Here is a 24,547-nt window from a genome sequence, read left to right as displayed (position 1 = left end):
AGCCCATCATTGGGCAGGGATTGTCTCTATCTGTTCCTGAACTGTACATTCCAAGCTCTTAGTACAGTGCTCTGCACATAGTAAACGCTCAATACTACTGAATGAATAAAAAAGGATAGTCATCTGTTTCCCCTAGGCATATCTAATAATACCAGTAACGATTATGGTATTTGTTAAGCTCTTACTGTGTGCCAGGCACTAAGTGTTGGGGTGCATACAAGCGAATCATTCATTCAATAGTATCTACTGAGCACTTATTATGTGCAGAGCACTGTACTAAGCGCTTGGAATGTACAAATCGGCAACAGAATCGGGTTGGCCACAATCCCTGTCCCACACGGGGCTCACAGTCTCAATCCCCATTTTACAGGTGAGGTAACTGAGGCACAGGGAAGTGAAGTGCCTTGCCCGACAAATGGTGGAGCTGGGATTAGAACCTTCTGACTCCCGGGCCCTAGCTCTATGCCAAGCTGCTTCAACCAACTGGCCCAACGGTCAACCAACTGTAAGACTGCACTCTCCCAAGCGCTGAGTTCAGCGCTCTGCAGGCAGTAAGGGCTCAATGCCTACAAGCGATTGAGTGGTGGAGGATCTGTCCCAGAGGCAGAGGGCTGGACTGGATGGCCTTGAGGGCTCATTCAAGAGTAGAATGATATGACTTCACAGAGCCAATGCTTACGGAGTTTTCCAGCAGTACCCCCCCAACACACATTAAAAAAAAAAATCCAGGAAGGGCTAATTTATAGCGAAGGCAGTTCCACTTATTACAATTAGTGAAGAACACGTTTTAAAAGCTCTTGGACAGCACGAAAAAACTGCTCTTTTAAATCAACCCCCCAAATAAGAAAAGGATGCTTCTATGTCGTGAAGAAGACAAATATGGAACTTTCGGACAGTACCAAGAAGGAAATTGTGTCCAGTAGTAAGTAGGAATTAATAAGTCCCTCTACACTAAATTTTATATTCAGACATCGTACAAACAATGTAAGGAGGAGGAACTTCACAGTTGGAAAGTTCATTAAAACGTATAACGAATCTACTAACTCGACTGCACTCTCCCAAGCATTTAGTAGAGTGCTCTGCACAGAATAAGCACTCAACAAATACGATACGGTTTCTTGCTTTTGAGCAGTGTGATTACTCAAATGAAGTGTTGGAGGGCTGTCATTTGACGGTTGGGGGGTGGTGAGAAATCACTGACAGGAAAAAGCAAAAAGCCAGGAATTCAGGGTTGAACCTGAGTCAATTTGGGGAGTCGCTGGAAGGCATTTTGAAAAGGGCCCCGCCTCTCGGGTTAGCCAGGAGCGAGAATCCCTGAGTGGGGGAGATAAAACTTGGAGCAGCGTGGCTCAGTGGAAAGAGCCCGGGCTTGCGAGCCAGAGGTCATGGGTTCTAATCCCGGATCCGCCACTTGTCAGCTGGGTGACTTTGGACAAGTCACTTCACTTCTCTAGGCCTCAGTTACCTCATCTGTAAAATGGGGATGAAGACTGGGAGCCCCAGGAGGGCCAACCTGATCACCTTGTATCCCCAGCGCTTAGAACAGTGCTTTGCACATAGTAAGCGCTTAAATACCAACACTATTATTATTATTAGTTTCCCCTCTGGGTACCAAGCGACAGGTAACTAGGGGTTTCCCTTCGGATCCCTACTGGGGCGAGGTGGAGACCACCATCTTGCTTTTCCTGATAGAAACCCAGCTCCCCCTTCCTCCCCTACCCGGCCGACCCTGTTCGCCCTTCGGGGCTTTCCCCGGCCTCATCTCCACAAGCTCGTCAAGGGGAGGGAAGTGTCCCGTAATTCCCTCGGTACAAGCTCTCTACGCGTAGTAAGCCCTCGTTAAAATACTACTGATTGCGTGAATAACTAGGCCTGGGCTGATTTCTCGACGGGCCGAAGCCTTCCGGGTCTGCGGGGCCCTAGCCCCCAAATCCTCCCCACCGGCCCGGGAGTCCGGCCCTTTCCCCTCACCGCCTTCTCCAGGTGGCTCCGGGCCTGCTCGCTGTTCTTCGTGTGGTGGTAGAGCACCGAGCCGAGCTGCAGGTGGGTCCGGGCCTCGATCCGCTGAGGCGGCTTGAAGGGAAACACGGCCTGCAGGCAGTGGACGCAAAGCCGGATCTTCGGCGGACTGGACGTGCGAAAGTGCTCGGCTAAACCCAGCAGGGCCAGATACCAAGACTCCGAGCCTTCGCTCGGTGCCGTTTGCGCCACAGTCCCGGGAGCCGGAGCTGCCGCCATCTTGGACTCCCCAACTAACAACCACCTCAGGGAGCGGCGCGGGAGGAGGAAGGGAGCCGGAGAGACAGCGAGCACTCGCGAGAACTCACCGCTTTATTTCCTACCTTCCTCCCGTCTCTATTCTCCGCCTTCCCTATCCCGGGCGGCGCCTTGTGGGATTTGTAGTACCAGATGCGAAGTTCAGCGGGTCCCCTTGCTAAAGAGCGATCGTTCCCGGGTACTTCAACTGGTGGACCTCCTCAGTTCCGACCGGAGGCCACCATTCAGTGGAAAAGCATTCCTTTCCCGGCTTTTCCTCAAGGCCTGTGGCGGTGGCTCGGAACCGAGGACTACAATATCCAGTTTCCCTTGCGCGAGATAGCCCCCTCCTGAGAGGAGATCGGGCATTGTGGAACTGGGGAAACCTCAAGATGGACACCAGAGATGTTGCAGGTAACAGGCCACTTCTTCTCTCATCCCCTTCCTGTCTCGGATTTTCGGCCCCCTCAGATCCCTGTGCCCAACCCCCCTGACGCGCAGGGTGAGGGCGGGAAGGTGGACGGCGGCTTCTTCCGTCTCCCGCCTTTTTTTGCCTGTGGTTCTGGGGCCTCTGCAGGGACTTAATCCTCTCCTCCCTCTTCAGGTTAGTCAGGTCGGCGTGGGGATGATAGGTGACGTTGCTCCCCTCACTTCTCCCCCTCCCGCCCCCCGGTAACTCAGACGTTTAGCTGCTCCTCTTCCACACTCTCCACACCTCCCGCCTGGCTTGCGGCTTTTCCTCCTCAAAATTTCCAATCAGCTCCCAACTTCGGACTTCACCTTCCTTCCTAAAGTGACCAGGAGAGGCCCGTTTGCACCGGACTCGGGGGCAGGGTGCTCTGCTGGGCTGGACCTATTAATGGACTTTGGTGGTCAAACTTAATGGTTGAAGAACCAAAATATGAAGATCCTCGCCCCGAAATCGCCCCCTTCGAAAGTCTTAATTGTTGGGGATTTAGCAACATTTTGAAAGACTCGGTGAAAGGCGTTTTTATTGAGAATGCCTTGGCCCTTCGCCACTGAAGATGCAAAATATTATTCCAGCTTCACTTTGAGGCACACTGGAATCGAGACCCACTTCTTTAACATCCGACTTGGGCCGTGCGCCCCGACCTGATTATTTCGTGTTCAACCTGATTACCCTGCATCTACCCCAGTACTGTAAAGCAGTGCTTTACACCCAGTAAATGTTTCACAGATACCTTTTAAAAAAAATGCTGGGGACCTTGCTGGGGAGACAAAGTCGGATGGAAGTGATTTGGGTTTTAATGTGATCGCACTTTTATATATATATATATATATATATATTTCACCAGGAAAAGCGAATAGGTGGTTTGGGGTTGCACCGCCCAAATCCGGGAAGATGAATATGAATATCATTCATCAAGAGGAGTTGATTGCTCAGAAGAAGAGAGAAATTGAAGCCAAAATGGAGCAGCAAGCCAAGCTGAATCACGTGGGAAATTCGCAGCCTACACGGTCCAAGGAGTAGGTATCGCTCAGTTTTGGTCATTCCGGTGACAAGTTAGAACATTTAAAATGAGCGGTTAAGCCCTTTAAAGACAATTGCGAGTGGGACGATCGAGAGAAGCAGCGTGGCGCAGTGGTTAGAACGCGGGTCTGAGAGTCAGAAGGTCGTGGGTTCTAACTCGGCTCTGCAGTGTACTGTCTGCTGTGTGACCCTTGAGCAAGTCATTTCACTTTTCTGGGCCTCAGTTACCTCGTCTGGAAAATGGGGATTCAAACTGGGAGCCCCACGTGGGCCAGGGACTGTGTCCACCTCGGTGCTTAAGCACAGTCCCTGGCGCATAGTAAGCGCTTAACAAATACGATGATGATAGAGAAGCAGCGTGGCTCAGTGGAAAGAGCACGGGCTTTGGAGTCAGAGGTCATGGGTTCGAATCCCGGCTCGGTCACTTGTCAGCTGTGTGACTTTGGGCAAGTCACTTAACTTCTCGGTGCCTCAGTTACCTCATCTGTAAAATGGGGATGCAGACTGTGAGCCCCACGTGGGACAACCTGATTCCCCTGTGTCTACCCCAGCGCTTAGAACAGTGCTCGGCACATAGTAAGCGCTTAACAAATACCAACATTATTATTATGATGATGATGATGATTAAAACACTGATTAATATCACTAAACACTGATGATTAATATGGCACTTCTGGCTTTGAGTAACCTTAAGTAAAGAGAATTACATTAGAGTAACTTGATTCAAAGGTAATTAATGGATTCGGAGGAGCAGCGTGGCTTAAGTGGCAAGAGCCCGGGCTTGGGAGTTGGAGGACGTGGGTTCTAATCCCGGCTCTGCCACTTGTCTTCTCTGTGACTTTGGGCAAGCCACTTCACTGCTCTGGGCCTCAGTTACCTCATCTGTAAAATGGGGATTAAGACTGTGAGTCCCAAAAGGGGACAACCTGATTACCTCGTATCCACCCCAGCGCATACTGTTTGGCACACAGTAAGCGCTCCCGGCTCCGCCACTTGTCTGCTGTGTGACCTTGGGCAAGTCATTTCACTTTTCTGGGCTTCAGTTACCTCATCTGTAAAATGGGGATTCATTCATTCGGTTGTATTTATTAAGCGTTTACTGTGTACTCTGTATTAAGCGCTTGGGGATTGAGACTGTGAGCCCCACGTGGGAGAGGGACTGTGTCTGACCTGATCTGCTCGTATCCACCCCAGCGCTCAGTACAGTGCCTGGCACATAGTTAAGCACTTAAATACCATAATTATTGGGGGGGGGGGGTAGATGGTTCAGAGATACCACAATGTTTAACATTTTTCTTTATAAATTCCAATATTATATCCACCAGTATCTGACTCCTTTTATGCCCTTTCTATTTTTTTACATTTTTTTTTTGTGTGTGTGCCAAGCACCATACTAAGTTAATCAGGATGGATGCAGTATGTGTCCCATGCAGCTCTCACAGGATTTATTCTCATTTTACAGATGAGGTAACTGAGTTATTTTATGGTGTTAAATACTGTAAAGTTTTGAAAACCAGAAAGACACGAGGCAGAGTTTGGAAAATCTAGCTGCATTATGTCATGTAATGTCAAGTAATAATTATTATAGTAACTGTGGTATTGAGTGCTTACTGTGTGCCAAACACTATACTGAGTGCTGGGGTAGGTTCAAGATAATCAGGTTGGACACAGTCCCTGTCCCAAATGGCGTTCACAGTCCGAGTTGGAGGGAGAACAGGTATGGAATCCCCTATTTTCCAAAAGGAAAATTATGGAAATAATTCCATAAGGAATATTGAGGAAGTTGAGGCCCAGAGAAGTGAAGTGACTTCCGCGGGGCCTCACAGCAGACGAGTAGAAGATCCCGGATTAGAATCCAGGTCCTCTGTCTCCCAGACCTGTGCTCTTTGCACCGGTTCATGCTGCGTGCGCACAACGGTTTCTTCCTTGCCAGATCTTGTCTTATGCTGTCGAGTCGTTTCCAACCCATAGTGACACCAGGGACACATCTCTCCCAGAACGCCCCACCTTCACCTGCAGTTGTTCTAGTAGTGGATCCATAGAGTTTTCTTGGTAAAAATTCGGAAGTGGTTTACCACTGCCTCTTCAAGTAAACTTGAGTCTCTGCCCTCGACTCTGTCCCATGCTGCTGCTGCTGCCCATTACGGGTGAGTTTTGACTTGTAGCAGATTGCCTTCCACTTGCTAGCCATTGCCCAAGCTAGGAATAACAATAATAATAATAATGATGATGATGATATTTGTTAAGCACTTGCTATGTGCCAAGCACTGTTCTAAGCAAGCGCAGGGGTAGATACAAGCTAATCAGCTTGTCCTACGTGGGGCTCACAGTCTCAATCCCCATTTTACAGATGAGGTCGCTGAGGCACAGAGAAGTTAAGTGACTTGCCTAAAGTCACACAGCTGATAAGTGGCAGAGCGGGGATTAGAACCCACGACCTCTGACTGCCAAGTCCGTGCTCTTTTCCACTAAACCACGCTGCTTCTCTGAATGGAAAGGAATGGAATGGGTATGCCTCTGCTTGACTCTTCCTCCAGTAGGCAAGACTGGTAGAGTACTGGAAACTCCAGGAGCAATCCTGAGAGGGTATGCCAGATCTACTTGAGCCGATTTGTGGATCTGCATTATACCTAGAATAGACTCAGGTTGTGGGAAGAACATTCCTTAATCAATCAATGATATTTATTGAGCGCTTACTATGTACTAACTGAATTAAGCGCTCAGGAGAGTACAGTATAACAGAATTTGCATACTCGTTCCCTGCCCATTACGAACTTACAGTCTAGAGACTAATTCTTCCACTGAATTGTATTATCCAATCTTGTAATCAAAGCATTTAATAACAGTATTTGTTAAGCGCTTACTATGTGTCTACCTCTGTTCTAAGCACTGGAGTACATACAAGCTAATCAGGTTGAACACAGTCCCTGTCCCACATGGGGCTCACAGTCTTAATCCCCATTTTACAAATGAGGTCACCGAGGCACAGAGAAATGAAGTGACTTGCCCAAGGTCACCCAGCAGACAAGTGGCAGAGCGAGGATTAGAACCCAGTTCCTTCTGAGTCCCAGGCCCATGCTCTATCCACTAGGTCATGTCCCTTCTCTAACATGTAGCAGAACTGCCTGTACCCATTCAGAATCGTGTATTCTGCTCGTTGTGATTTCTTCATCCCATATTTATTTTATTTTTCTGATCGACCTGATCAGAGGTCACTGGGCTGTTACCCTTGATTTCAAACTTGTCCAGAGAGGCATATGTTCTAGGAAGACATTTGTCTCTGCTTTTGTGGTTTGAGAACTTTTTAGAGATAATGAAAATAAGCTTTTCTCAAAGACAAGATCCAAGCGAATGAAATAAAGTAAGCAGTGTATTTACATTAAATTGTATAATTTATATATTCCTATATAGGTGCTGCAGTTAATTTTAGGTAGTTGTCAAGACAATTATACTTTTACCTTAAAGAAGAAACCATGTCTTGATTTTCCTCTCTATTACTTATTACTAGTCCAGATCTCCTACCCCAGAGCTGTAGGTGCAGAGAGCAGGAAGAAGCACAGAACCAGGGAAAGAGAGAGACAAAGGGGGACCACACTTCGGCGAGGCTGATAATAGTTAAGGGACAGCTTTCTTGGAGGGGGAATACTGTGAATTCCTATTCAATTCCTTGAGCTTAGAAAATAGAAAATGCCAAAGCCCCTGACCCTCACTCCTGGTAAGTTGTTGTTGTTGGGTTTTTTTTGCCTCTCTTTTTTGGAGTGATCCTTGGGGTCGAGCCACAGATGCTCTGGACTTGAAATGCCGTAATGTGCCGTCAAGCCCCAAATTGAATCCTAATATTCCTTCCCTGCCCTTTCTCCATCAGGTGCAAGTAAAGTTAATAGCTTAACCATTCAGAAAGCCTTCATTTTTGCAATCCAGTGGGCCCGGGAGTGGGGGTGGTGGGGTGCTCTGTGGGAGAGTTGTTGTGCTGACCCAGCCATGTGATACTGTTTAAACTATACCAGCACTGTGCGACAACAGTTGAGCTGTATTTGATTACATTCCTGGTTTTGGCAGTTCAGTTTCTACGTTAATGCTGATCGGAACAATTTTTCTCTGTTGTTCATTCATCCAACCGTATTTATTGTCATTGCCTTTACGAAACTAGAGTTTTTGTTCAGGAGCAGTGTGGCTTCGTGGAAAGAGCCCGAGCTTGGGAGTCAGGGGTCGTGGGTTCTAATCCTGGCTCCGCCCCTTATCAGTGTGACTCTGGGCAAGTCACTCCACCTCTCTGTGCCTCAGTTCCCTCATCTGTAAAATGGGGAATAAGTCTGTGAGCCCACATGGGACAACCTGAAAACCTTGTATCTACCCCAGGGCTTGCTTAGAACAGTGCTTGGCACATAGTAGGTGCTTAACAAATGCCATTATTATTTAAAAAAAAACAAAAAGGATTTCCACATTCCAAATTTACAGATTAGCAGTGACTGCTGTCAACGGGCCTAGTGGCAGGTCAGTGGAGTTAGGAAGATTTTGGGGCTCTTTGTGGAGTAATCCATCAATCAGTGGTATTTATTGAGCACTTACTACGTGCAGAACACTGTACTAAGCATTTGGGAGAATTTAGTACAACAGAATTAGCAGACGTGTTCCCTGCCTGTAACATAATGATATTCTCAGCCATCTAAAATGATGGATGAGCTTCAGGACCAAGAGCCCATGCAGAGGAATTGATTGTAGTGCTAGTGGTTTGCTCAGGGCTCTTCACAGCGTCTCAGCCCTTGCTGATCACGTGCCCTTTGGGGCATGCAGTCCAACAGGCCAGTAAGAGGGCAAGTGTGCAGCACATTGGCAAGGGACGTAGACCCATAGACCGTCAAAGTGACCACAGCATCGTGCTGATTCTTTGCCCTAACGCCATAACCTAGCAGGCGTTTGCCTTGGGAGCCGCTGCAGTCTTTGGTCTTTCCGTTCCCTCCCACCCCTGATCCTACTCCTCCACAATTACTTATTTTTTTGAGATTCCTGTGGGCCCATTCACTTATAATAATAACAATAATAATTGTGGTATTAAGCACCGTACTAAGCGCTGGGATGGATACAAGCAAATCAGGATGCACGTGGCCCCTGTCCCACATGGGGCTTCCAGTCCTGATCCCCATTTTACAGATGAGTTAACTGAGGCCCAGAGAAGTGACTTGCCCAAGGTCACACAGCAGGCAAGTGGCAGAGCCAGGATCGGAATCCAGGACCTTCTGACTCCCAAGCCACTAGGCTACACTGCTTCTCATCACAATGCCTACGGTGTTTCATCGGACAGAAACCTTCACCAATGATGACATAGCTCCAGCAGTCATTCGCCTAGCTGGAGAACCTGGCCTAAAACCCAGAAATTTTGATTCCCAGGTCTGTCCTCTCTCCACTGGACCAGTAGGGCTGAGAGGAGTAAGGTAGTGGTATTTATTGAGCGCTTACTATGTGCTGAGCACTGTGCTAAACACTTGGGAGAGTACGATATAACAGTGGAGTCTTAGAGCTTTAGGAACACTAGAAATAGCAATTATATATTCTCACCTTTCAGCCTCTGCTGCTCCTTTAGCATTTTTGAAGCCCTATCCCTGCTAATGTCTATTTCATCGTGTCTGTCTTTTTTTGGGGTGTGTTTGACATGTGACATTTGTTCGTTTTGTTTTGGGTTTAGAGTTGAAAGTGCACAGAACGCAGCGTCTGTTTCTAACAAGTTTGCCAATGATGGCAGTTTCCTCCAGCAGTTTCTGAAGCTACAGAAGGAGCGGTCCAGCTCTGGTAAGTTTCATTCATTCATTCAGTCATTTATTGAGCGCTTACTATATGCAGAGCACTGTACTAAGCACTTGGAACGTACAATTCGGCAGCAGATAGAGGCATTTCCTGCCCAACAACGGGCTCACAGTCTAAAAGGGGGAGACAGGCAGCAAAACAAGTAGTCAGGCATGTGATTCTGTGATTTCAGAGGTACTTCAATCAATGTTCTGAGCACTGTACTAAGCACTTGGGAGCGTATGGTGTAACAGAGTTGGTAGGCATGTTCCCTGCCCACAAGGAGCTTACGGTCTAGCTACTCGAAGCCAACCAGCAACTAAACACTACAAGGTAGAAAAGAAACTCAAATTCATTCATTTTTGTATTTGAGTGCTTACCGTGAGCAGAACACTGCACGGAGCACTTGAATCCAATCCATCCTGCTTCTGCTTTAACATCTTAGATATTGGCTGCGTGGAACGAGGCTGGAGAGAAAGAGGCAAAGATTACATTTTCTGTAGCTCCTTGTTTTACACTAGTTCTTCTTACACTGATTCACATGTGCGGATTTTTGCGGATCTGAAACGAACCTAATCCCTTTCATGTCCATCTGGATTTATTTTCAACCGCATGGTTAGTGGAAAGTGAAGGACGCCAGAATAATAATAATTGCGGTATTTTTTTAAGCGCTTACTATGGGCCAAACACTATTCTAAGCACTGGGATAGATACAAAGTAATCAGGTTGGACACAGTCCCTGTCCCACATGGGGCTCCCCATCTTAATCCCCATTCTACAGATGAGATAACTGAGGCCCAGAGAAGTGAAGTGACTTGCCCCAGGTCACACGGCAGAGCCGGGATTAGAACCCACCTCTTCTGACTCTCGGGCCCGTGCTCTTTCCACTAGGCCATGCTGCTTATGCGTGAACTTGCAAACATCTCTTCACAGTTCCTCGTCCAGAGAGAGGCGAAGGCATTTAAGGGCTGGAGGCTTAACTTTATATCCTTAGTTGTTGATCTCCATTTCCTCGCGAATGGCCGTCGTCTTCAACAGGGGTGCGGCTCCATGGAGCGAGCTGCCATTGCTTGTATGGAATTGGTGCTGTGGGGACAAAAGCATTCACTTTGTCTCCACAGCTTTTGGGCCAGGGGCAGGCAGCTGCAGCTAGCCCGGCCTGCTCCTTGGAGCCAATATGGTGGCTTTATTTTTTGACTGCTGCTGGCCAGCCAGGGCTCCCTAATTGGGCCTTAGAGCCCGGCCTGGTTTCCCTTGCCCCTGCTGGGCCCTGGAGCCGAGCCAGAGACGCTTCTCCTCACTGGTCCGTTCCCAGAGCTTGATTTTGAGCGGGGCCTCGGGAACAAGATCGGGGTCTGTCTCACCCTCAACCTGGCAGGTGCTTCAATAGTAATAGTAGTATAGTAGTCTTCGATAAGCACTTAATATGTGCCAAGCTCTGGGGTGGATATAAGATCATGAGATCGGGCACAGTCCCTGTGCCACTTGGGGCTCACAGTCTAAGGAAGAAGGAGAACGGGAAAAATTCTTCTCACCCGTACCGGGCAACGAGGCCGGACTGGAGGCTCCTTTCCCCTCAGACAGGCTCCGGAATTCAGCAGAGGCTCTGAAGGTTACCTGGAGACACCATCTCATCCCTGGCCCACAGGGTTCCTCTCACACCCACCAGGCCACAAGACCAGTCTGGGGGCTAGCTGGGGACCGCTTTGACGTCCACTGGGCTACGGGGCCCAGCTGCGGGGCTCTTGGCACTTTATCTCGCTCAGGTGCTGGCCAGGTCTTTTTACATCCTTCTCAGCCTCCAGGGCCGCGGCTCAGGCTTTTTTCTCGCTTGTCCGGGGACGGGGAGGGCGGGGAGAGGCAGCCTTTGTCCACGGGTCACCGTGGCCCCTCAAAACTCCACCCTTAATTGGCTTCCCTGTTCTGCAACAGAAATAATAATAATTATGGTATTTGTTAAGCGCTTACTATGTACCAGGCACTGTTCTAAGCACTGGGGTGGATGCAAGCAAATCAGGTTGGACATAGTTCCTGTCCCACATGGGGCTTACAGTCTCAATCCTCATTTTACAAGTGAGGTAACTGAGGCACAGAAAAGTGAAATGACTAGCCCAAGGTCACACAGCAGACAGTTGGCAGAGCCGTGATTAGGACCAGCTGCTCACTCTATAAAGCCAAGTTGAGTTTACAGCAATCCCTTGTTGTAAGGCTCTTGTAGCAACTTTTCTGGACTAGCACGAGGGAATTTTATTGCCGGTGTTCCTTACGGTGGCTTTGCTGTAGCAGAGTACAGACCGCCTTTTGTTTCCCTTGATGGTAGTTAAACCTTTCAATAGACACTTTACAACACAACTCAAATAATGCAACATAGTATCCCTCTGCTGGGGGCATAAATAAAGCGCTCCGCTGGGAAGTAACAGGGAGAGAGAGCCTGGAATGTAGCAATCGGGCAGCTCTGAGCAGAGACAGGTGTTGCGCCAGGAGCAAACAGCCTAAAAGTTTGTCTAGCAGTTAAATTAGATTTTTTTTTAATGCCTGCATAGATTAACATTTAATTGTTTAAATTCATAATCTTGTGTGACTCTAAGTGACATGAGGTTCGATTGAAACCACAGGAGACATAAACAGATCGATAGTCGAGTGCCAAGAAACAGACATCATCATTGCCAGGTTTTGGTCACAAAATTTCCTTCACTCGATATAAATTATTCAAAACACACCCCGGAGGACTCCTGAGTGTTAAGGCCAGGCAAGTGCTCATCTTTCAGAAGATGCAGTTGGGAGGTATATGGGTTGGAGTAATAATACTAATAATAGGTCGGGTAAAGGCCTCCGGTGCTCTGCTCCAGTATCCTGAGCCCAATATTTTCTAAATATCCTAATGTCTCTCTCTCCTGTTTGAGTGTAAGCTCCCTGTGGGCAGGAAATTTGTATTGTGCTTCTGAACTTTGCCAAGCTCTTAATGCAGTATGTTGCACTCTGTGGATCCTCAATAAATGCTATTTTTCTTTTTGAAAACATATATGGTTTTGGTCACTTTTTCGGATCATCATTTAAAGAACGTGTCTGCGTAATTGTTTCTCATGGGAAACTATACTTTGTAGTGCTCTTTCACTTAACGTTAATTTTTTGAGGAACCTGTTAGAGAAGCAGCATGGCCTAGCAGAAGGAGCCTGGGAGTCAGAGGACCTTGGTTCTAATCCCAGCTCCGCTACCTGTCAACTGTGGGACCTTGGGCAAGTCATGTAACTTCTCTGGGCCTCGGTTTCCTCTTCTGTAAAATGGAGATTAAATCTTTCTCCCTGTTACTTAGATTGTGAATCCTGTGTGGACTGTTGGACCGTATCCAACCTGATTATCTATATTTACCCCAGCGTTTAGTACAGGGCTTGACACATAGTGAGAGCTCAGCAAATATCATTATTATTAGCACTGACCAAGGTTTAGAACTGTCAGCGACTTTGTTTAGCTCAGCCATTTCACAAAATGCATCTATTGGGTACAGCAAGGGCCACCCATATCGCTCTACCTCCCAGGGACTATCCTTTTAATTACAGGCACAGCTTTGCACCTCCAAAACTGTTGCTTTTTTTGATTCCATAGCGGACGGTGATTGGCTCTTCCCCCATCTCCCTTAAGGACAAAGCGATTGGTGACGGGCTTAAATCTGCAGCAGGCTGGAGTCTCGGAGAGACATAAACGCCTTTTCGACACTTTAAAACCCTGCGATGGGTTTCTGAGGGAAGTTACGGATTCTTCCTCACAGCACCTTCTTTACCGCTTGAGTAGCTTTCTATTTGTCCCGATTGAGTTGCGAGCGGTCCTGTCAGGAGGTAGGGGCGCAGACCAGATGACTCTTCCAGCCCTCTGACACTGGGTAGCTGCCACCTCTCAAAAATTACTGCTGTGATTCTGTTGTTCTCTCTGTCCTTCCAAGATGCTTCCCCAAGCTCTGCCAGTGGCTCCTCGAACATCTCCGCCTCAAGTGCTGGGAAGAGACCCATCTTGATTGGAAAACGTCCCAGCCTGGGAGTGAGCAGCTCTGTTAATCAAGTGAAGAACTACTCCCATGCTAAGCAAACACCCGTTGCTAACCGCCTGAGCGTGTTCCAGTCCCCAGATGATGAGGAGGAGGAGGATTATGAACAATGGTTGGAAATAAAAAGTAAGTTACTTGTTTTTCCGTGGGCTGGTGCACTTAGCTGTAGCGGTAGGAAGCCAGGCGTGTCTGGATTTTCCCGGGGGCCATTTTGAGGGGATTTATGGTAGGACTGTTGTACGTTCCTTCTTTGGAAGACCTTAGCTTTCTCCTGTCTCAGAGTGACAGGAGTTCCCAGTGAATCTCACCCTAGATTAATACTGTTTGGTCCCCTCCTTGGTGGTCTTATTAGAATGCGGGGCTCTGTCCAAGGCTTAGGAAATTCAGATCTGGCCGGAGCGTTGAAAGGGAGAGATGGTGGGAAAGATTTGACCTGCTCTTGCCACCCCTGCCTATATCCAGTACGGTTTGTTCAGCGTCTTTTGTTCCTCTTCCTCTGGCGGGAGAAGAGGAACCGGTGGGTCATTCCACTTTTGTAGTAAGATTAAGCACACCAAATCCATGGAATGCTTTGAGGAGCAGGAGGCGGGAATGGGACGGGTCATTTCGGTACAAAGTGCACCTGATAACAGTGCAGGCACAGGGGGTTGGAATCGCGGTCCTTTTCCTTCATTTCCGTGTCGGGTTCTCGGCAGGCAATGTCATTTAATCTTGGTGAAAAGTGAGGATTATCTGGCTTCTATCAATTTTCCCTCGTGATCCCTATAAAAAGTATTTACGGTCCTGCTTATCTCCGAGAAGGGGCGAAAAGCAGAATTTACTCCACCGAGAATTCTCTGCTTCCATATTTGCAGCCAGTTACAGTTTTTGGTTTCAGTCTGATTGGCTTTTTTTTCCATCGCGTCTGTGGAGAAATGTTGTTTGGATTTTTTTTTTTGTATTGTGGGTTGGCTTGTTGCTGTTGTTGATTTTGTTTTTCATTGGGATTAACTCCCCCATTTCAACCTTTTTCCCCCTCCTTCCTCCCCCATCCCATTCTTGTCTGTTGTTATGGTTCTTACAAGTACTATGCCTGTTAACTGTTGGGTGTGTGAATTGAACCCCAGTACTGACATCCTGCTTAAAGTTTCACCCCCAGAGGATGCAGAGACCCGGAAAGTGGTAGAGAAATTGGCCAGGTTTGTGGCAGAGGGAGGCCCTGAATTAGAAAAAGTTGCTATGGAGAACTACAAGGATAATCCTGCTTTTTCGTAAGTGCATTATGGAGTTTTTTTGATGTCTTTGTGGAGTTGTGGCTTGCTTTTTTTATTATTATTATTGAAAGCAACATGTGGCCCTCAGGTGCTTTGTTTGGCCCTAGAACACATTCTCCAGATATATTTTGGAAGATTATTAAACTTTCATTGGGACCTGTCAGACTGTGTTCACTGCTGAAATGGCTTCAGCTCAGAAAATCTGTGATACATTAAAATGTTGCCCTTCGATTCACCACCGGCTTGTTTTTTAAATGTGCCTATCAAAAGCTTTAGAATTCTGTCATCCTAGTAACTTGTTTTGTACCTTGCTTTCCCCCATCCAGGTTTTTACATGATAAGAACAGCAGAGAATTCCTTTACTACCGAAAAAAAGTTGCAGAGATGAAAAAGACAAATCAGAATTCACAGACTCTGTCTTCTCAGAAAGGTAAGTGCAAAAACCCTGACATGAACTGTCAGAAATCAATTCTGTAAAACGAATATTGAATGCTAGTCAGCCACTACGGTGAGCTAGTTCCCGACACACTGACAAAGTGTGATAGTGAAATAAGCAGGAACTTTGTTTTTTGTCAAGATCAAGAAGTCAGTTGTGAATACCAAAGCATGGTATGGTTTGTGTCATTTTTCATGAACCTGAGACTCGCAGAAATCCCATCTCTTCTTTCGAATGAAGAAGTTGCCAAATCAAAACATTTGTACTAAGGAGTAGAAAGTTTCAAGAGGTGAAAAAACTGCAGTTGTTGGCTCCGTTATAAACGAGTAACATGCCAGCTGAGTGACAGAGTGCTGGAGGGTGATAAGAAGCCAAAGGCATTTGGATGGGGAGAGTTCTCTTTTTAAGCAAAATGCTTCTTTTCCCCAAGGAGTAGGTTATTCCTCATTCCCTGTTTTCCATCCTCTTGTCAGCCCCGGGCGGTTAGGGCTTCCCCATCTCTCCCAGGGACGGGTAAGCTCTGGGCTCTCCCGCCCCCCTCCCCTCCATCCAAAAAGACCCCGAGAAGCCAGCACAACGGCCGCCTCTCCCTACAGACCTGGTGGGCTTAGCCTAGACAGGCTCCACCATCCTGTGGCGGCTTCTTACCCTGATGACGGAGCCCATCTGGACCTAGAAAGAGTCCCTCAAACTCATTCCTGTCCTTTAGGCAGAGCACAAACCCCGCTCTGGGAGGGGAAAGGCCCCCCAGGGGATCAAGTCCCAACCAATCCGTGGAGCCCAAATCCCAGGGTGGGAGGGCGGGGTCACTGAGAGTAGTCATGCTAGTTAGCAGTCAGTTGACGGTATCTTTTTGAGGGCTTACTTTGGGCAGAGCACTGTACCCAGCACTGGGGAGTGTACAGAGCAATAGAATTGGTAGACGTGACCCCAGACCACCAGCAGCTTCCAGTCTAGAGGGGGAGGGGAGAGAGGGCACTAGTCGCTGATTCCAAATGAAGTAATCTATTACCTTTTGCCTGTTTTTTTTTGCATCATCCCTAAAATAAACCCTTCCTCTTGCCCTTATTTCACCCTTGGGGTTCTTAGAACGTATTAGGCTTTTGACTGTTGGGTGTGGTGAGTTGAGCCCAGTACAGTACTGACAGCCTGCTTAAAGTTTCACCCCCAGAGGATGAAGAGACCAAGAACTTTGCCGAGAAGCTGGCCAGATTTATAGCAGACGGGGGGCCAGAGGTAGAAACAATCGCCTTGCAGAACAACCGGGAAAACCAAGCTTTCAGGTGAGAGGAGGTGCCTGAAGTTCGTGGTAAGGGGAGGTGAGGCCCAGGTCTAGGGAGATGTACCACCCCGAGCAGGGCAGCCGGATCTCTCCTTGCTCCGGGGCACTCTGAAGACGTGAATGTGTCGGAACAGTCTGTGGGCATCGGGAAACGAGGAAGCGGGGGGGCTCGTAGACCACACAGGTGTCTGGTATGCCCTGGAACGAACAGCATCCTGGGGTCGCATTGCACTGCCCATGTGTGAGCTCCTTGTGGGCAGGGGACGGGTCTACCAACTCCTGTCGTGTTGTCTCTTCCAAGCTCTTAGTAGTGCTCTACACACAGTTGAGTGCTCAATAAATGCCTTGGATGATGTTGAGCACCCTCAAGCATACGCATTCCTGCGTCATAAGCCCCAGGTTTCGGGGTAGGGGGGACATACCCAGGAGGCTTCCATTCAAACAATCAATGAATCAGTGGTATTGATCGAGAACTTACTGCATAAGGAGCACTGTACAAAGCACTTGGGAGAGTTCGGTACAAGAGTTGATGGACACGTTCCTTCCCACCGGGAATTTACGGTCCCTATAGAGGGAGCCAGATGTTAAATTAAATCCCAGATATGTACATAAGTGCTGTGGGGCTGAGGGTGGGTGAATATCAAGTGTTTAAGGGGTACAGATCTAAGTGCATAGGTAATGTAGAAGGGAGAGAGAGTGGGGAAATGAGGGCTTAGCAGGGGAAGGCCTCTTGGAGGAGATGTGATCTTACCAAGGCTTCACAGGTGGGGAGAATGGTGCTGTGTTCCGAAGTGGGAGGGAACTCCGAGTAAGGGGTTGGTGGCGAGACGGACGAGGTCGAGGTAACAGAGTAGGGTGGCGTTTAGAGGAGTGCAGGGTACGAGCTGGGTTGTAGTAGGAAATCAGCAAAGCGAGCTAAGAGCGGGAGAGCCAATTGAGTGCTTTAAAGCTGACAATAAGGAGTTTGATGTGGAGGTGGATGGGCAATCACTGGAGGTTCTTGAGGAACGGGGAGATGTGGATTGACTGGTTTTGTAGAAAAATGATCTGGGCAGCAGAGTGAAGCATGGACTGCAGAGGGGAGGGAAAGGAGTAAGGGTAGTCAGTGAGGAGGATGCAATCAGTAGTCAAGGAGAGAAATAAGTGCCTGGATTGCGGAGTAGCAGTTTGGAGGGGAAAGAGTGGATTTTACTGGTTCCATGAAGGTGGTCATAATAATTGTGATACTTTGTTAAAGCGCTTACTATATGCAAAGCACTCTACTAAGCACTGGTGTAGATACAGCATAATCAGGTCCTACATGGGACTCTCAATCTAAGGCCGTCAGGATTTGGTGACAGGTTGAATAGGTGGATCGATTGAGAGATGAAATGAGGATAATGCCAAGGTTAAGAGCTTGTAAAACAGGGAGCTTAATGGTGTGTCCACAGTGATGGGAAAGACGGGGAGGTGGGAGTGTGAGGTTTAGAAATGTTAGGTTTAGGTGTCGGTGGGACATCCAAGTAGAAGTGCGGTGAAGGCAAGAGGAAATGTGAGGCTGCAGAGGAGGTGAGAAATCAGGGGTGGAAAGGTAGACTGGAGAACCTTCTGCATAGAAAGGGTAGTTGAAGCTGTAGAAGTGAACGAGTTCTCCAAGAAAGTGTGTGTAGATGGAGAATAGAAAAGGGACCCAGTATTGAGCCTGAGTGAGGTAGAGCCAGGTAGAGGGTGGGAGGCAAAAGAGGAGCCTGTGAAAGACCCTGAGAAGGAGCGGTCAGAGGGATAGGAGAAGAGCCAGGAGAAGGGGGTGGTTCACAGTGTTGAAAGAAGTTTAGCGGTCAAGGAGGATTAGGATGGAGTAGAGTTTATGGATTTTGCAAGAAGAAGGTCATAAAATAAAATGGTGGTATTTGTTAAGGGCTTATTATGTGCAAAGCACCGTTCTAAGCGCTGGGAGGATACAGGGTGATCAGCTTGTCCCACGTGGGGCTGACAGCTTTAATCCTCAATTTACAGATGAAGTAACTGAGGCACAGAGAAGTTAAGTGATTTGCCCAAAGTCACACAGCTGGCAAGCGGCAGAGCTGGGATTAGAACCCACAGCCTCGGCCTCCCAAGCGCAGGCTCTTTCCACTGAGCCACGCTGCTTCTCATTAGTGACCTTAGGGCAGTTTCGGTGGAGTGAAGGTGGCGGAAACCAGATTGGAGGGAAGGAGAAAATTAGAGGAGAGGGAGAAGAGTCATCAGGCATAGACAACTCTCTCTCAAGGAGTTTGGAGAGGAATGGTAGGAGGGAGATGGGGTGATAACTGGAGGGAGTCGTGGAGTCAAGGGAAGGTTGTTTTTTGGGGGGGGGGTGGGGTCAGTTAGACTAGGGGATGCATGAGCATGCTTAAAAAGGAAGAAGCCATTGGGAAGTGAAAGGTTGAAGATGGTAGTCAAAGAGGGAAGAATCAGTCGATCGTATTGAGCACTCATCGTGTGCAGAGCACTGTACTAAGTGATTGGGAGAGTACAGTACAACAAAGTTGGTAGACATGTTGCCTGCCCACAGGAGCTTACAGTCTCAAGGGGGAGTCAGACATTAATATAAATTACAGAGCTGTAATAATAATTTTTTTTTATGGTCTTTAGCTGCTTACTTTGTACCAGGCACGGTATTAAGCACTGGGTTAGATACAAGCTAAGCAGGTTGGACACAGTCTATCCTGCATGGGGCTCGCAGCTTTAATGCCCATTTTACAGATGAAGTAACTAAGACACAGAGAAGTTAAATGACTTGCCCAACGTCACACAACAAAAACATGGTGGAGTCAAGATTAGAACTCAGATCTTCTGACTCCCAAGCCCGTGCTCTTACCACTAGGCCGTGCTGCTTCTCAGCACAGTATGGTGTTTAAGTGCTTACTATGTGTTAAGCACTGGTCCCTCTCCCTCTTACCGATTAGACTGTAAGCCCGTCAAACAGCAGGGACTGTCTCTATCTGTTGCCGACTTGTTCATCCCAAGCGCTTAGTACAGTGCTCTGCACATAGTAAGCGCTCAATAAATACTATTGAATGAATGAACATGGGGCTCACAGTCTAAGGCTCTCATAAGTTCCGTGTAGCTGAGGGAGGAGTGAATGTAGGGGCCAAATCCAAGTGCAGGGGCGATGCAGAAGGGAGTGGGAGAAGAACATCGGGGCAAGCGTTGGAATGGGGTCTGAGGGGCCGTTGGAGAGGGTAGATTTTTGAGAGTGGGCGGGAGATCTCTTGAGATACTGTTGGGAAAGTTGGGAGAGTTGAGGAGCAGGGGAGATTTTAGGGAGATCAGCCCTGGTGGCTTCAATTTTATCAATTTTTAAAGTATGTGGCAAGGTCTTTGGGGGCAAGAGATGAGAGAAGTGGGCGTGGAACAAATGATTTGAGGAGGGAAACAGCTGATGTGGGTAATGGGCACGGGATTCAATAGGATGGAGAAGTAATGTTGCCGGGAGAAAGAGAGGGCAGAGTAAAAGCGATGAGTATGAATTTGAGATGGATGAGGTCAGCCTGGTGTCTGGATTTCCACCAGCAGCACTCCGCAGCTCACACACAAGTGGAGGAAGCGTGCTGTCGAGGTGATCCAGGGCTGCGGGTTAGTGGTACAAGATTGACAGAGAGTCAGGGGAGCGAGGGAGTTGTGTTCAGTGAAAGGGCAGTGTTGAGAGTGTCGATTTGTGCATCACGAGAAGGCAGTGTGAGTATGGAGACCAGATGGGGCACCATAACTGGAAAATTGGAGGGGGTCAAAAGATCGCAGGTTTCTGTGGGGAACAAGATAGATTTGTGGGAAGGGAGGTGTGTGGGTGAAGAGGTTGTGATAAGATAGAAGAGTTTCAGAGGTGATGAGGATAGGGTTTGGGTTGAGATTGCACCAGTTGGGGGCCGTGGATATATACTGTCATGTGAATTGTTACTTTATGAATATGATTTTTTTAACCCACAGGAAATTGACTTATCCAGAGGGGGCATTCCTGGCCTTTCTAAACCTGCCGGGGGGAGAGTTTCAATGATCATAACAAGCCGGCTCTTAGCCATTTATCCCATAACCAAACCGTCACCAGTCTGACTTGTCTTTAAGCCCTTGATATGTGTTCCTCCCCATCCCCTACCCATTATGCCTGGTTTGGGATAATTACAACTCCAAACACTCTTTCCTGCCACTCCTTCATTGGGGATGCCCACCTGGCTCAGGTCCCACACTTTCAATTAGCTCTTTTTGTCCCGAAATCTTTCTGAGGATCAGGAGAGCCCCATCCCCCGCAGCAGCACCTTTGGATGGATTCTCTATCAACTTGTCCGACAGAACCCGGTCTTCATAAATTTATATCAGAATGGAGAGTTTGATCTTCCTACTAGGTGGCCACTGTGGATCTTGAGAGAATTCTACCCTTGTCCAGGCTCCCCAGCATATAATTAGCTTGTTTTTCTCTTCAGTATGGTAGTAGCCCATTTCTAAGCATTGGTTTGAATGACATAGCCAAGAAAAGTAGTGGTGGTGTGTGAATTCATTCTCTCTGAGCCCCGGGGATAAATCCCATCTGGTCCTGCTGGGATCGGACACTTGTGGTAAACACGAGGTCCAGAGTTTCCTAGAAAAAAATACGCTGCTCAGTTCAGGGGTGACCCACGAGGTAAGCCCAGCCTGAATGTGTAGGAGAGACGTGGGTAGGGCAGACTTTTTCTTATCAAGGCATTTTGATGAGAAGGCCGTGGTATTTTGGTGCTGAAGATCCTTGGGTCAGATGCCTGATTCCCCTCCCAGTTTCTTCCGCTGGATTCCTAAGCCCTGGGGCGGTTCAGAGCCCGGAGCCGCCAAGGAAAGCTTTGGTTTTCAAGGAGTCCTTGAAAATACCCTTTCAGTCAGCATGAGGCCCGGACCTGCTGTTGGTGGGGAGATGTATTATGACTACGTGCTTATGATCATTAGGCTCCGAGATGGCTGTTCTGAGCAGAGTTGGTCTTCAACCTGCCAGAACTGCAGTCAGCTAATGACCCAGAAGCTGAGCTTCTATCGTGAATTGGAATTGGCCGGGGTGGGCGGGGGGGGGAGGGAGGGAGGGATCTCGGAGGTTCCACCCGACCGAAACGATGGTGAGCAAGGCATCCGATGGGCAGTTGAAGCTTAGATACTGGCCAAGATATTCCCCTCTGGTACATTTTAACTAGCGCCCCTGAGCGGTAAGCTGGTTAGAACCCTAGGTGCGGGTGGTCTTTCGGTTTGGCTTAGAAATCCATCTGTTCAACTTTTTTTTAGATTTTTGTACGAACCTAACAGCAAAGGCTACAAGTACTACCGCCAGAAACTGGAGGAGTTCCGAAAAGCCAAGGTCAGCGCTGTAGGGGTGGCCCCGGGGCCCGACCCCAGCCTGAAGCGGAAGAGCCCACCCAAGGTACCGCCTTCCACTCTGTTTCCTTCCCCTTCGTCGTCCTCGGCCTCGCCGGCCTCCCAGGCCCACGGAAAACCGGCCGCCGCCTCCGCCGCTACCAAGAAGAAGCGGAAGAGCAGGTGGGGCCCCGAAGAGGACAAGGTTGAGCTGCCTCCACCTGAGCTGACCCAGCAGAACATGGACACCTCCCCCTCCCCTCTGTCAGGTAGCTGTTACCTGTTTCTTCCTCCTCCCCCATCTCCCCCTGCTAGGTTAATTGGACTTTTCTCTTCCCAGCTTGTTAGCCTCAGCACATTCGAGGTCAGCCAGGTCTGAAAGCAGGAGCCCACAGCTAGTTTGTCTCTTGCAATCTTCCCTTGTCAGCAGCCCTTTATCTGGGATCAGCCAAGCAGCTAACTCTCCTTGTGTGCAGGAGGAGATAAAACCACCTTATCTCCTTGACTCCGGGAATTGGATCTTATCATTTCTCAGGCTCTCTAGCCAACCTAACCGGGCCCCAGCCGGGATCCACCTTTTTAATGATGCTCTGCTCCGGGAGGTGCGGCGGGCAGAAAGGAGCACCTGTCCCCATCGGAGCTCCCGCTCTCTTCCTACAGTACAGCTGTGATCGTTGCTTCGATAGGAACCCATCACAAAGAGAGTCGGTGGGGTGTGAGGTCACAGGCGCCGACTCTGCAGCCCGGGGTGGGGGATGGGGGCGGGCACTGAGTGGGATGAAGCTCAGTGGCTTTTGGGGCAGGATGGGCTGCCATAGCGAGCCCATCCCCCGGAGCCAGAAAGGGCCCAGCGGTGGACCTGGCAGGAGGAAGAATTCGGTGAGGCGGCAGCATTCGCTTCTGGTCCTCTTGGGCCTCTGGGAGTTGAGTGTCTTCTTTCACCCCCGCCAAGGGAAGGCGCCATCTTTCTCCCTTGTCCCAACCTGGGCAGTCTTGGGGGTGGTGTCACTGGTGGACAGAGCTCTTGGGCCACCAAGAACCGGCGGGGCTGCGAGGGCGCTGGTGCGGGCAAAGCGAGATTTGTGGCCGCAGCCCCGGAGCCTGTCGGCTCCGCCAGATCCTGGCCCCAGCGTGGCGGGTGCTCGAGGGGCCCGTGCTCCCGTGATGGTGGTGGCCCTGGAGCTCTGACTCCCTCCTGTCCATCGGGGATCCCCTAGGCAGATCGGGGGATTGAGGAAAGCTGGAGGTGGCTCCTTGTGCTCCCTCGGGGCAGAGGCCAGGGGAGCTGCTTGGTGTCCAGTGAGGACCAAAGGGGTATACAGTGAAGAAAAGGGAAGCGCACCTTCTGTCCCCTTTGCCTCCCCCTCCCCTGCCCTTTTTCTCATCCCTTCTCCATCCCCCCTTCTCTTTCTCCCTTCTTTCCCGTCCTCAAAATAAGAGGTTGAGCTCCCTGTGTGAGATCACTGCAAATGCGGATGCTTGGGCATCTGATCTACTATGCAAGTTTCAGGGTTGGGAATGATACTTGCTCAGCCCACCAAGGATGATACTGTATATTAGCCTAGATCCATCGCAGGGCTCTGAATTGCTCGACGAAGTACCTAGATTGATGATGGGGCAGTGAACAAGGAAGTTTATGCTGCGGCTGCTCAATCTCTACCTGTTGTGAGGATAAATTAAGGGTTTATCCACTCAGCACCTTTGCCAGCATGAAATTGGCTTGGGCTGGCAGGGGGCTCAGGAACCAGGAGGAGGGGAAAAAGCCTTAAGATTTTCTGCCAAAAGAAATCAGAGCTGAGCCATGGCAACATTCATAAAATCCGATGTTATAAACTGCTTCTGCGGGCAAAATCTCATCACTAGGTTGATCAAGGGACTGGCAAAGAGGATCAAGGATGAATTGGACAATAAATAGAAAACAAGTTAAACAGATTTCCTCCCCCACCCCCTTCCCCCGCCCCCCACAAGCTTCACAAGAATGTGAGGCCCCATAGAGAAGCAGAGTGGCCTAGTGGAAAGCGGGCCTGGGAGTTGAGAGGACCTGGATTCTAATCCTAGCACTGTCACTTGTCTGTCACCTTGGGTGAGTCACTTAACTTCTCTGGGCCTCAGTGACTTCAGCTGTAAAATGGAGATCATCATTATCATCAATGGTGTTTATTGATCACTTACCATGTGCAGAGCACCAAACTAATGGCTTGGGAGAGTACACTACAACACATTTGGTAGACATGTTCCCTGCTCACAAGGAGCTCACAGTCTAGAGGCATTAGCCTAAGCAGGTCTAGCAACTGGCAAAGCCACAATTGGGAGGATGGGATCTAAAAGCCCAAACCGTTTTGAACTTCACCACCCTGGATCCAGCCCTTTGAGGAGGCCCCACACCAAAGCAACCTTCCAGGCGACTTTGACTCCCACTTTTCTCTTGGTCAGCCATGATCTAAAAAGCAGAAGCAGCACGGCCCTGTGGCGAGAGCACGGGCTTGGGAGTCAGAGGTCGTGGGTTCTAATCCCGGCTCCGCTACCTGTCTGCTTTATGACCTTGGGCAAGTGACTTAACTTCTCTCTGCCTCAGTGACCTCATCTGTAAAATGGAAATTGAGACTGTGAGCCACACGTGGGACAACCCGATTACCTTCTATTTACTCCAGTGCTTAGAATGGTGCTGGGCACGTAGTAA

General features: G+C 48.8%; 2 protein-coding genes across 2 annotated transcripts in view; one reads left to right on the top strand and one right to left on the bottom strand.

Annotated features, from left to right (window-relative positions):
• The window catches only part of MAU2 (MAU2 sister chromatid cohesion factor), a 41,180-nt gene extending 38,742 nt beyond the window's left edge, over window positions 1-2,438 (bottom strand). Inside the window, exon 1 of the mRNA XM_001513463.5 lies at window positions 1,972-2,438. Within this exon, the coding sequence (XP_001513513.1) occupies window positions 1,972-2,238 (267 nt within the window). The 5' untranslated portion in view covers window positions 2,239-2,438. The remainder of the gene's footprint in view (window positions 1-1,971) is intronic.
• A 23-nt stretch (window positions 2,439-2,461) lies between these two features.
• The window catches only part of SUGP1 (SURP and G-patch domain containing 1), a 33,575-nt gene continuing 11,489 nt past the window's right edge, over window positions 2,462-24,547 (top strand). The window contains exons 1-8 of the mRNA XM_029050456.2: window positions 2,462-2,670; window positions 3,573-3,744; window positions 9,432-9,535; window positions 13,467-13,694; window positions 14,695-14,818; window positions 15,148-15,251; window positions 16,417-16,540; window positions 21,799-22,136. Of these exons, the coding sequence (XP_028906289.1) occupies window positions 2,649-2,670; window positions 3,573-3,744; window positions 9,432-9,535; window positions 13,467-13,694; window positions 14,695-14,818; window positions 15,148-15,251; window positions 16,417-16,540; window positions 21,799-22,136 (1,216 nt within the window). The 5' untranslated portion in view covers window positions 2,462-2,648. The remainder of the gene's footprint in view (window positions 2,671-3,572; window positions 3,745-9,431; window positions 9,536-13,466; window positions 13,695-14,694; window positions 14,819-15,147; window positions 15,252-16,416; window positions 16,541-21,798; window positions 22,137-24,547) is intronic.

Source organism: Ornithorhynchus anatinus, chromosome X1 (genome assembly GCF_004115215.2).
Source record: "Ornithorhynchus anatinus isolate Pmale09 chromosome X1, mOrnAna1.pri.v4, whole genome shotgun sequence".
Taxonomy (NCBI): domain Eukaryota; kingdom Metazoa; phylum Chordata; class Mammalia; order Monotremata; family Ornithorhynchidae; genus Ornithorhynchus; species Ornithorhynchus anatinus.
This window is presented reverse-complemented; position numbering and strand designations above follow the sequence as displayed.